Source organism: Simochromis diagramma, unplaced genomic scaffold (assembly GCF_900408965.1).
Source record: "Simochromis diagramma unplaced genomic scaffold, fSimDia1.1 OVJJ01000669.1, whole genome shotgun sequence".
Classification (NCBI taxonomy): domain Eukaryota; kingdom Metazoa; phylum Chordata; class Actinopteri; order Cichliformes; family Cichlidae; genus Simochromis; species Simochromis diagramma.
In genome coordinates this window covers 1,111,406-1,124,468 of record NW_024387458.1, presented here as the reverse complement: position 1 = coordinate 1,124,468, position 13,063 = coordinate 1,111,406, and the positions used below count along the sequence as shown (strand labels likewise).

The 13,063-nt window shown below is 42.9% G+C and overlaps 1 protein-coding gene across 3 annotated transcripts in view; it reads right to left on the bottom strand.

Moving 5' to 3' along the window:
* Positions 1–13,063, bottom strand: part of LOC120722896 — an 87,615-nt gene that overhangs the window by 7,395 nt on the left and 67,157 nt on the right. For all 3 annotated transcript variants that reach the window (XM_040014075.1, XM_040014077.1, XM_040014076.1), the window contains exons 11-15: positions 10,065–10,216; positions 9,891–9,978; positions 9,360–9,462; positions 575–664; positions 365–483 (exon numbers count right to left, since the gene is read on the bottom strand). In XM_040014075.1, coding sequence (XP_039870009.1) covers positions 365–483; positions 575–664; positions 9,360–9,462; positions 9,891–9,978; positions 10,065–10,216 — 552 coding nt within the window. The remainder of the gene's footprint in view (positions 1–364; positions 484–574; positions 665–9,359; positions 9,463–9,890; positions 9,979–10,064; positions 10,217–13,063) is intronic.

Sequence of the window (13,063 nt, the reverse complement as noted above, 5' to 3'; positions counted from 1 at the left end):
AGGGTTTATCAAGAATAGATCTGCTTCTGATAATATGATATTACTACACCTGCTGTGGTTGAATAGAAATAACAAATCCTGTATTGGCTATATCTTTAGATGCACAGAAGGCTTTTGATAGGGCGGAGTGGAGCTTTCTGTTTACGGAAAAATTTGGCAAATGTGAATTAGCCTAGTTCTCTAACTCTTGGTGCTAATGAATCATTCTCCGATGAATTTTATTCTGGTAGAAATACCTCATCTGCATCTCCAGTTTGTCCCAGCGACTGGTCGATAAACAGCTGCCAGTCGAGGTGAGGTCATATTTTACAGGAACATAGCTGAATAATTAAGAGTGCTTCTCTGAATAATGAATGAGGAATACCTGCTGGTGATCTTTGCTTCCTCCAGCAGCTGTTTGAACTCTTCTCTGGCTTTCTGCAATTTACTCTTCTTCTCTTTGTACTCATCCTTCATCCTGCTCTTCACAAACTGATCAAACACCTGGACGCATACAGGTAACACTGATGTCATCCTGACATCATGACATTACTTTCATTTCTAACATTTTCATGCAATCTTTAATTTGCCAAACCTGTTTCCTCTGATCTGAAGTCAGCAGCAGGTATCGAGGGTCAAATACCATCTTATGAAGCTCCTTCTCCCAGGTGGAGAATGCAGACACCTGAGGAGAGCCACAGGTCAATATTTAAATTTAATGGTTCAATCTGTATTTATCCTGGCAGGGTGACTCTTAATAAATCAAATTTATATGGAGGTGCATAACACATATTGACTAAGATCAATAATGCTATCTATACAGTTTTTTTAATCTTCAAACCAACATGAGGTGAAAAAGAAACAATTTTAAACACAAATAGAAAAAAGACACACATACAGATACACGTAAAACATAATTTTAAGTCGGAGAATTGTGGCTGTGATGAAGCTCAATTCTGTCTTTCAGTGAATGAAGATCGATCATTGTTCTTCAGATAGTGGGGGTCTGATCCACCAAATCCAGCAGGATAGGAGTAATGATGGATCCAAAAGTGCAGACTCAAAACAAAGGTTTATTACCTTTTATTACTTTGCCTTGTTTGGTATCATCCTTTTCAGCACAACCTCACGTGTCTGAATTTACAGTCATGTTTTCATTTTGACATACTGTATTAACACAATTGATCTAAAATCAGACAAAAAACATAAAATCCGAGTAGAAAAAGTTATATTTTTTACTGTAACAACCACAAACATGTTTAATGATCATATTTCATAACTTGAAATGCAAATATAAATTGTCGATTTTAAAATCAAATGCAAAAGTTTTGCAAACAACAAAGTTATTTGCAGCCATTTACCTTTTACCCTTTTTTAATAACCATTTCACTAGCTGGGACCACATCCTCGGTAACGATGGGCGATGAGGGATGAGGGATGAGGAAGTGAAAACTGGTGCTGCGGCGACGGCTCTCGGGCCGGGCAGAACCCCCAAGAAATCATCCCCTACAGGAGTGAAGACTGGGCATTACGGAGGTCTTGGAGATTGTTGCGAATGTATAACTGGTAGGCTTGTGATGACCATCGACCCAGGAGCTTGATTAGGTGGTCAGAGATTCCTTTGCGGGAGGCAGAAATTGCGGCGCCGATGAGAAAGGAATGGCCAGAGAAGAGATTTGGAGGAATCCCAGAAGACGAGAGCACTTGGCGAAAGTGTGAGAGGAACGATGACCTGGTCGGGGCGTGGCCAGATTCGGTGATGAACAGTGGATCTGAAGGTAAGGCGTGCTGAGATTTTCTGAGGTGGAGGTAATGGGTTACTGATTCGAAGGGACTTAAAGGTGAGTTTATTTTGAAATAGTATATAGGCGTGGGGCTGCCGGATTGATTGGTTTTGCTTCGTTTGAGGGAGAAAATGAGGCAGTCTTCGAAGACTGGGTGGATGTCGCTCAAGCACGGGTGAAGAGTCAAATGGGATTTCGAAGATGAGGAGGTGAATTCGGAACAGCGTAAGAAGCCGAAGAAGGCGAGCAGGAGTGTGCGTGCCAGGAAGTAGTTGCTACTTCAGCCGGAGGGTGCAGCGATGTAGAAGATCTGAAGTTAGGGGTAAGCGGTGTAGGGTCGTGGCAGGTGACTGACGCTGGAGACCTTTGATGAGTAATGATATCTGGGACGACATAATGGTTGGGCATGGCGAAGCTGTGAGCAGTTTGGCAAAGAAATTGATGCCGCTGAGGTACGTATTTATGGTGGGAATCTTATTCTTTTTTTTTTTATTTCCAAATTTGTTTTATTGATTTCAACAATGACATACAAAGTTAGCAACAGCAAAGTCAATCTTGATTTCAGAACAGTTGTATGTCCATTATACCCTCCAACCCCCCCTAACCCGAATTCTCCCCCTACCAGGTCCACACTAGACAAGACGCCGCAGAGAACCAGTCTCTGCCCACACACACACACACAAAACCCCCTCCCCCCCCAAAAAAACCAAAAACCAAAAAACATCTCAAGACCCATACACAGAACAAGCATAACCCCCAAAAAACAACAACCCTCCCGCAAAAAACAAACAAACAAAACAAAAACAGAGAAAACAAAAGCAGAGAAGGGACCAAACAAAACAAAAGGAAAAACAAGTAGATAAGGTATAAATAAGATTTAAAAAAATAAATAAATAAAAAAAAACTTTATAATGTAGCTTCGCTCAGTTCACTTCAGACTCAGGAAGTAAAGTGATGGTGTCCACCACCAAGAGAAATGATTTCCAGGTTTTGTTAAATTCCCTAATAGAACCTTTTAGAGAGAATATAAGTTTTTCCAACTTTAAGTTAAAGAGTACATCTCTCACCCAATGATCATGAGTTGGGGAAGCTTCCACTTCAACAGAATAAGCCTCCGAGCTAGTAAAGTGGTAAAGGCTAGGGCCTGTTTGACGGGGCCAGATGAGTTCAAGTCGGGAGGAATGCCAAAAATTGCGGAGAGTGGGTTAGGAGGGACAGTCTGGCCATATGCTTGGCTAAGTGTGTCCAATGTATTCCTCCAAAATGTACTTAGTTTCGAACAAGACCAAAACATGTGGACATGGTTGGCAGGCGATAGTCCGCATCTGCTACAAGCATCACTAATGGTTGGATAGATTTTAGATAATTTTGCGTTTGTATAATGTACTTTATAGACCACCTTGCACTGAATCAAAGCATGACGAGCACAAATTGAGGACGAGTGAATCAATTTCAAAGCAGAATCCCACTGCTGTTCTGGCAGGGTTGTCTGTAGCTCTTCCTCCCATCTCAGCTTAATATGAGAAATGCATCTAGTATTTTATACAAGGCTGATATCAGTCCGTTTTGATGAGGGTTCGTCTGCAGGATGATATCCAGATTTGTTTCTGGAGGCCGATTGGGAAAGTGAGGGAACTGCATTTTTACAAAATCTCTAGCCTGAAGATAACGAAAAAAGTTGGAATTAGGCAGGTCGTATTTAGACGATAGGTCAGCAAAAGATAGAAAGGTGTCCTGACTGTACAAGTCCTTAACAGTTCTAAGTCCTTTATCTTTCCAACTGCTAAAGGTCGCATCAGTGTTTGAAGGTGCAAAATTAAAATTTTTTGATAAAGGCGTTAGTGTAACCCAGTGTTAATTTGGTTATCTGATATTGTGTGATATTCAGTATATATGTATATATCTATATTGGGTGTTCAGTTATAAAATGTTCTTCAATGATTTTGAGGTTTTTTTATTGCTATTGGTTTGCGGCTGCTTTACGACAGTCGACTGTGGTAGTACATCCTAGTGGGAGGGGCTACGAGCTCACATGGCTTGTAGCTGAGCCAGAGAGCAAGCTTGGGTGAGCTAGCGGGGAATATCTCCTTCTGCAGTAGCCTTAAAAAAGGACTATTGTTCGTTCTCCTGCCAGACGCCTCGCTGCTGTGCTGCCTTACTGCTGTGCTGTCTCGCTGGTGCCATTAAAGGACCGGCAGCTGCCATCAATTCATCCATCCGGACCTCGATTATTTGGACCGAAGTACTCACACACACGCCCGCACTCAGTGCCATACACTCTCTTTATTTTGCTGGCCAGCTAACATCATTGTTTTTTTTGCTTTGTTTTTTTCGCATTCACAAAGACTATCCAAAGACATTTTGGTTATTGTCAAATAGACACTCTCTGATTACGGACTGAGGAGGTTGTGGTGTTACAACCCCAGGACTGAGAAAAAAGACTCTTTACACAATATATTCACTTGTCTCCTGGTTAGGAGAAGTGGCTATTGATGGAAATATATTTTTTTCTTTTCTTCTTCTTCTTGTCTTTGTTTACATTGTATCCCAGAGAAGTTTGAAGTTGTTCAGGTTGAAACATTTGCACTTAGAGTCGATTAAGTTTCCTTTGATGTATCAGTGTCAAGCTGATGTTTAAGAGGGTATGTTAAGGACAGATGTGCTCCAGTCCATCAATCCTTTAAAGTGCTGGACACCGATGGTAAATTGCCATCAGACCCTAAATAAATTGTCCTCTGCTGTTATCCATATTGCTTCACTCATTCTTTGGTGAGTAGACGTATTGGTTACATTAGCAAAGATGGTCCAAGTAACCCGAAGTATTTTCTGAACTGTCGCCAAATAGTTACCGTTTCCTTAGCTATTGGATTATCCCCAACAAGGGTTGGAGAGAAAGGGAGTGGTGAGCTGAGTATTGATGATAATGAATAACAGCTAGATGCAGTTTCCATTTGTACCCAGGCTGGTACATGGGGGTCGTTATGAACCCAATGTAAAGGTTTTTGTATGTTAGCTGCCCAATAGTAGTGTCTAAAATTGGGCAGACCAAGACCACCGTCAGCTTTAGAGGACCGAAGAATAGACTTGCGAATTCTAGCTTGTTTCCCTCCCCATATGAAATGTGACAGAATATTTTCTAACTTGTCAAAAAATGCCTTGGTAAGAAGAATTGGGACATGTTGAAAAAGATACAAGAATTTTGGGAGGACACTCATCTTTATCAGGTTAACTCTCCCTGCCACTGACAATGGTAGAGAAGTCCAACGGTCACAATCTTTCCCAACATTTTCTAGTAGGGACAGAAAATTCTCCCTCATCATTTTAGGTATAGAAGAGGAAATAAAAAACCCCCAAATATCTAAATCCGGTTTCTGTCCACTTAAAAGGCACTATTGAGTGGGGAAGAGCTCTGGCCAGGGAATTGAGGGGTTGCAACTCGCTTTTTTGATAATTGAGCTTATATCCTGACAGTGTACCATATTGGTCCAGTATGTCAAAAAGCACCGGGAATGAGTTTAGAGGGTCAGAAATGTACAGGAGCAAGTCGTCTGCATAAAGGGAGAGTTTGTGGGTAACACCGGACCTTGTAATGCCTTTAAATCTATCCTCTGAACACAGCCATATTGCAAGAGGCTCGATAGCAATGGCGAATAGGAGGGGTGAGAGAGGGCACCCTTGCCTAGTGCCCCTCTCAAGTGGAAAAGGCAAAGACAAGTTGTTGTTAGTAGAAATACAGGTGGATGGCGAGGAACATAGTAGCTTAACCTAGAGAATAAAGTCAGCCCCTAAGTCAAACCTATCCATCACCTCATAGAGGAAGCTCCACTCGACGCGGTCGAAAGCTTTCTCCGCGTCAAGAAATACCACAACCTCTGGAATTGAGTTGCACGATGTGTGGATAATATTCAAGAGGCGTCTTGAATTGTCATATGAGTGCCTGCCGGCCATAAATCCCGTCTGATCACAGGCGATAATTTGTGGCAGAACACGTTGTAGCCTAAGTGCGAGGATTTTAGATAGTATTTTAAAATCAATATTTAAAAGAGAAATTGGTCTGTAACTGCTGCACAACAGAGGATCCTTGTCCTTTTTCAAGATTAAACAAATAGTAGCTTCGGACAAAGTCTTGAGTAATTGACATTTTGAAAAGGCTTCATTATACATATCTTTCAACAATGGTGCCATAAGATCAGAATTAGCTTTATAGTATTCTGCAGAGTAACCGTCAGGGCCCGGCAATTTACCTGTGTTTAAGGATTTAATGGCTTCTTGTACCTCTACTACAGTAATAGGTCCCCCTAATCCCTTCATCAGATCTCTATCTATTCTTGTAAAATGTATATTTTGGAGAGTTTCTTCTGATAGAGGGGGAGAGCTTGAAGTGTACAGATTGGAATAGAAACTAACAAATATTTCATTAATTCCCTCTGGGTCCGTTATTATGTCACCAGCAGCAGACTTGACCTTTGGGATAAGCTTGGAGGTTGCTTCGGCACGGGCTTGATAGGCCAGAAGTTTCCTGCCTTGTCGCCGGATTCAAAAAAGCGTTGCTTAATCTTAATTAATTGAACCATAGCTGTTGCGGTGGTGGTTAAATTGAGACTGGCTTGAACTTTCACACGTTCTGTATAGAGGTTAGGATCTGGGTTCGATGCATATCTGCCATCTAGATCTTTGATCTTATTCAATAAACTGGACGTGTAAGATAACTCTTTCTTCTTTAAATTTGACACAAAGACTTTCGGCGTTTCCCATAATACACCTCTTGACACTTCAGTAGAGTCATTCAACTCAAGGAAAAGTGAGAACTGTGACCTCAAAAAATTTGTGTAGTCATCCCTTATCAACAGGCTAGAGTTAAATCTCCAATGTTTAATGGGTCGAGACGGGGTCGCTAATACCACATCAAAAGAAACTGGTGGCGATAGCATGATACTGACAATGGCTAATTTTACAGAGAAACCTAATATCGACAAGAAAAAACTCTATACGTGTATATGTATGGTGGGGATGAGAGAAAAAGGAAAATGCCTTAGTAGTAGGATTCACATGTCGCCATGGATCCACAATCCGCAGCTGAGTTTTGAAAAATTCTGGGGTTTTAGCAAATTTATTCAGGGAACAGGCCTTAGTTGACGATCTATCCAGCAGAGTGTCCTGAACCAAGTTAAACTCACCTCCAATAATAAGATGATAGTTTTCCAAATTTGGAAGTGAAGAGAAAAGTTTAGCTATAAAAGAGTCGTCGTCCCAGTTCGGCCCGTACACGCTAGCCAGTATCACAAGTGAGCCCTGCAAGTTTCCTGACACAAATGTGAAACGGCCATCTGGATCAACAATAACTTTATGTTGCTCAAACAGAATATTATTACGAATAAGAATGGCTGTCCCTCTAGCCTTGGCGTTAAATTTGGAATGATATATATTGCCGATCCAGTTTCTCTTGAGTTGCCTCACTTCTTTGTTGCAGAGATGCGTCTCTTGAAGAAAAAACACATCTCCTTTAAGCTGCTGTAAATGTGCCAGAACTTTGTTAATTTTGGTTGCATTCCCCACACCTCTCACATTCCAGGAGACAATTCTAAGACCATTGATTGTGCTCGACATATATGTCGGCAAGGTCTCACTATGAAAATATAGTGAGACCTTGCCGCCTCACTATATTTTCAATATTCTGCTAGAAAAAATTGAGGAACTAGGATGTATCTTACTATACTTTTGTACTACTTTTGTATCTTACTATACAAAAACAGACAGAAGAAAAGCACAAAAAAGGCAGGCTGAGGTATTGTTGTCCTCCATTTGTACATGGCAGGAATCAAACTGTAGGGGAGGCAATAATAATGAAAGAATGTGTGCTTATATAAAGTAAAACAGTATATACATATATGTGTACGTAGCAGACTAGCATGCCAACAGTGGCATTAGAACAAAATATAAACAGGGGTATTGTAAAGGAAAATGAAAGAAAAACACTATATACATATGAACAGTATCAACAGGAACAAAAAAGTATAAAATCTACAAATATACAATTGGGTGTAAAAAAGAAAAAGGTACATATGTAAATAAATACAGTTTGGGTCATTGCACATAGAATTTAGTATTGCACAGTGGTGGTTTACAGATGGACATGGGAAAAATCAGAGGGTGGGACTGATGGTTATGGCCTTTGGGAAGAAACTGTTCGTCAGTCTGTGGGTCTTTGTGCTGATGCACCTGTAGCTCTTCCCTGAGAGAAGCAGGCTGAACAGGTCAAAGCCAGGGTGGGACTGTCCTTGATGGTGTTTGTTGTTCTGTTGAGGCAGTGGGAGGAATGAATGTCCATCAGGGAAGGGAGATACAATACAATAATACATTCTCTGTAAGTATTATTGTAGGGTCTACCTTACAATATAAAGTGCCTTGCAGCGACTGTTGTTGTGATTTGGCGCTATATAAATAAAATTGAATTGAATTAGAGGCCAGCTGATGATCTTCTGTCCTGCCTTGACTACACTCTGAAGTCTCACTGTCTGCCTTAGTGCAGCTGCTGTTGGGCCTTCTTGATGACCGCTGAGATGTTGTCTGTCCAGGAGATGTCAGCAGAGATGAGGACACCAAGGAACCGGAAGTATGTCTGTGAAGGTTCTCAGTCATCCAGGTCATCGTAGTCAAAGGAGCTTGCAAAGAAAAGCGTCTGGACTTCTTTAAGTTGCTTGAAGATGTTTCACCTCTCATCCGAGAAGCTTCTTCAGTTCTAAGGTCAAATGGTGGGGAGTCCCAGATTTAAACCTAGTGGGAGTTTCCCCCCACAGAGGGACAAAAGGAGCCCCTGATGATCCTCTAATCGCCTGAGCCAAGGTGTGAAACTGGGTGTGGGTCCCAATCAGCCAGAGTTTCGGGTGAGCTCATTGTGAAACCTGGCCCCACCTTATCATGTGATTTCCTGAGGTCAGATGGCCCAGGATGTGAGTGGGCGTTAAGGCGTCTGGGAAGGGAACTCAAAACTGGATTATAGATGGCAGACAGTTGGTGTCGTAAACCACCGCCTCTGTTCAAAGATGGTGTGAAGCAGTCTTTGTGGTGGGCCTGGCACTGCGTCTGAGGGGAGTGTAGGCTGGGGGAGAGCAGGAGGGAGAGGTGGTCGGCTGGCCAAGGTGGGGGAGGGGTATGGCTCCATATTAACGCTTGATGTTGGAGTAAACATGGTCTGGAGTTTTCTCTCCCCTGGTGGGAAATTTGACATGCTGATAGAACTTTGGGAGCACAGTCTTTATGTTAGCCTCATTAAAGTCACCTGCAATCATGTGAACACCGTCCGGGTGGGCCCGCTGATAGAGAGCGCCGTGTTTACATTGGTATCAGGTGGAACGTACACAGACGTGATGATCACTACTGTTAGCTCTCTCTGTAGAGGTTCGGGGAGCAGTGACTGTTTATAATTGTCCCGTTGATGCACCAGCTTTCATGCACGTAGATACACTTCTTTTACCTGTAAAATGTTGCTGTATCCTGAGAGTTTTCACAGTATTTCCAGTGAAACATTTGTACTTCAGGTGTAATTGTACTTCAGTGAGTGCTTGTGTACAGCATGTGTGTTGAGTTTAATGTTACCCCTCTCTCCAGCATCATTTCCTTGAAGTGAGCGATCCGGAGTTCCAGTGGGAGGAGCTGAACCCTTCCTGGATGGGGAACGAGAGACATCGACTCCTCTGTTCTAAAAATAAAGAACCAATGATGGTAAAAATGGTAAATGGCCTGTATTTGTATAGCGCTTTACTAGTCCCTAAGGACCCCAAAGCGCTTTACACTACATTCAGTCATCCACCCATTCACACACACATTCACACACTGGTGATGGCAGCTACAGCCACCCTGGGGCGCACTAACAGAGGCGAGGCTGCCGGACACTGGCGCCACCGGGCCCTCTGACCACCACCAGTAGGCAGCGGGTGAAGTGTCTTGCCCAAGGACACAACGGCCAAGATTGTCCGACCCAGGGCTCGAACCGGCAACCTTCCGATTACAAGACAAACGTCCATCTCTTGAGCCACAGGTTGGTGATGACATGAGCAAAGCAACATCTTTACTTTTACTAACAAAGTAAACGAAAACACTTTCACCTCCTGCATCTTTTAGACTCACCTGTTCCTCTTGGTGCTGTGTTTAAGGTCATTATCTTCATCTTCATCATTCCTATGGAGACCAGTTGATTGACAGCTAGAGCTGATTTCTGTCAGGAAGATGTAAAATCCATAGTTAAAGAGTGAAGTGAGACAGTTGAGACACAGGTGAAGGATAGAGAGGTGAGGGTCAGACCTGAAGGTGAGGTCTTCTTTCTCTTGTGGGGCGGGTCCTCGATGATGCGGCTGATGTCTCGATCAATCAGCTCTCCTGGTCTCTCCCACACAGAGAGATGGATTGTGGGATTGAAGAAGAACACTCTATCATCTCCAGTCCAGACCACACACCTGAAGACACACATGCACACATGGGTGATTCACGAAACGAGGGTCATACTATGAGCCTCACTGCCCTCTAGATAAGGGCCAATCTTCAGAAGTGAATCATCTACCCTGAGCACCATCTTGAGTCTCCTCCCATGAAGACTTTTGATAGGGTGGAGGTCAAACAGGGCCTACACATCTCTGATTATTGATCCTTACTGACAAGCTAATTATGTGCGGCTTCAGTCACGCAGAGAAGAATACAAACAAAAGATCGAAAAAATAAAAGAATGTCTGTATAACACATATTTTGTGCACTTAACAGCTCCTTTCAAACATTTACAATAATGCCTCGGCTGTCACTCGGCGAGGGCAGACCGTGTGGAGAGTGTGTTTGGTGGACCCCGGTGCGGACACAGACGCTGGAGGCAAAAACTTGTGCTAAGCTCAAAGCGAGCCTTTAATCAGGGCTGACACAGAAGGCAAAATAACAAACCATAAACTATGGGAATGACAAAACTAAAAACCTAAACTGGGAGTAACTAAGGCTATGAACGAAGACCATGAACGAAGACCAGGACTGAACTATGACGAAGTACTGTGGACAGACTATGCACAAGCCATGAAAAACTGTGAACGAGATCTCGGTACTGGCACATGAAGGTGCAGGGAAACATGAGTGGAGAAAGTGACTATGAACATGTCCAATACTGAATCTTGACGTGCAGCTAGAAATAATAGGGTGCATGAACAGACGACGCGACACTGACACGAAGACACACTGGGCTTAAATACACAGAGGAAGTCATCAAGGAATTAGAGACAGAAGGGAACACAGCTGGGAGGAATAAGACCTAATGAGACAGGGGGAACAAAGCTAGAAACACTGACATAAGACAGGGACATGAACCTTCAGAGTAAAACAGGAAACAAGACACCACTAAACAAAAACGCAGACACGACACACAGACAGACTAGATACTGAACTAAACCTGCAATAAACACGAGAATACAAAACCTACGAACTAATCCCTAAACAAGAATAACTGAAACAGAGTCATAATCATCAGCATCATAATAAGAAAAGAATCCAAAATGCAAAAACACACCAAAACATAACAACTCAAAATACTGGGTCAAACTGACCCAGAACCGTGACATCGGCATGTACATGCACATCGATATATATGAAAGTAACCACAACACTGATAGATGGGTAGATACACACATATACTTACTATAGTATGAATAGGTTTGCTTATTAAATATGGTATAACGATTATGGGGTATGCACTGTATGGAAGTACTCTGTGTACATGTATATGAATGTAAATGTATGTGTAGAGGCTAAGCCTACGCTTGAAGTCTCTGAGGTGTTCGTTGGTGGGGGTGACGCGATGCCACTGTTATGAATGAAACCTGTTACAGTCCAACAACTCCAGCCGTACTTCTCCATTTAACATCTTTATTCCACTTCCATCAGTTGCATTTGTTGTTAACAGTTCTCTTCATCCAACACCATTCATGAGAACAGCACAGTGGTCACAAACTGTTTGCTCCTTCCCAACAACAACACACCTGCTGCTAATTACGTGCGCTACCTTAAATACGTTCACATAGACACACCATATGGTAAAACCAAAAGGTGACCCCTAGCGGCACACATAAGGAAAATGGCTCCTACACCAAGTGTACATGAGACATGGGAAAGCTAACTTAAAGGACGATGAATATAGGAGTTACTGAATAAAGAGGATGGGATTAATTTACACTTCTTCCTCCTTTTCAAGCATGAAATTTGAGCTGCTTATATATAATAAGTAGATCAAGTACCAAACTGGGCAGCATATATATGCAGCACGGTGGTTAGCACTGTTGCCTCACAGCAAGAAGGTCCTGAGAGAGCTGAGAACATGGCCAGAGGGGGCCATACCTGTTCTCCAAGACTGCTTTGAATGCACAGACTGGGATATGTTTAGAGAAGCTGCTACATACTCAGACACCGTGGACCTGGAGGAGTTCACAACTCAGTGTGTAACCAGCTACATCAGCAAATAAATTGAGGATGTCACTGTCTCCAAGACCGTCATCACCTATGCAAACCATAAACCCTGGTTCTCTGCAAAGCTACACAACCTGATGAAAATCCGAGACTCTGCCTTTAAGTCCAAAAATAGAGAAGCTTACACTACAGCCAGAGCAGACCTATCACCAGCCATCAAAGAGGCAAAGCGGCAGTATGCAGATAAGTCAAAACACACATTTCACAAGTACAAAGGACAGTCGGCGCATGTGGCAGGGCATCCAAACAATCATGGGCTACAAGCCAACACCTCCAGCATGCAGCAGTGATCCCCCCCCTGCCAGACCAACTAAGGCTACGTCCACACTAATGCGTTTTTGTTTGAAAACGCATCGTTTTCTCTCCGTTTTGGCCTCCCGACCACACTGAGATAGCGTTTTCCTCAAGGAAAAACGCAGGGTTTTGAAAACGCTCTCGACAACCCATACATTTCAAAACGCAGCTGCCCCATCACAGTGTGGACACACAAAAACGCAGACTTTCTAAAACGATGACTTTTTTAGTCAGTGTGATGCAGTCATGTGACCAAATAAACAAAGTTAGAGGAGTGCATTATACAGCAGTTGTAAATGGTAAAAATGGTCTGTATTTGTATAGCGCTTTTCTAGTCCCTAAGGATGATGATGATGGCAGCTACACTGTAGCCACAGCCACCCTGGGGCGCACTGACAGAGGCGAGGCTGCCGGACACTGGCGCCACCGGGCCCTCTGACCACCACCAGTAGGTAACGGGTGAAGTGTCTTGCCCAAGGACACAACGACCGAGACTGTCGGAGCCGAGACTCGAA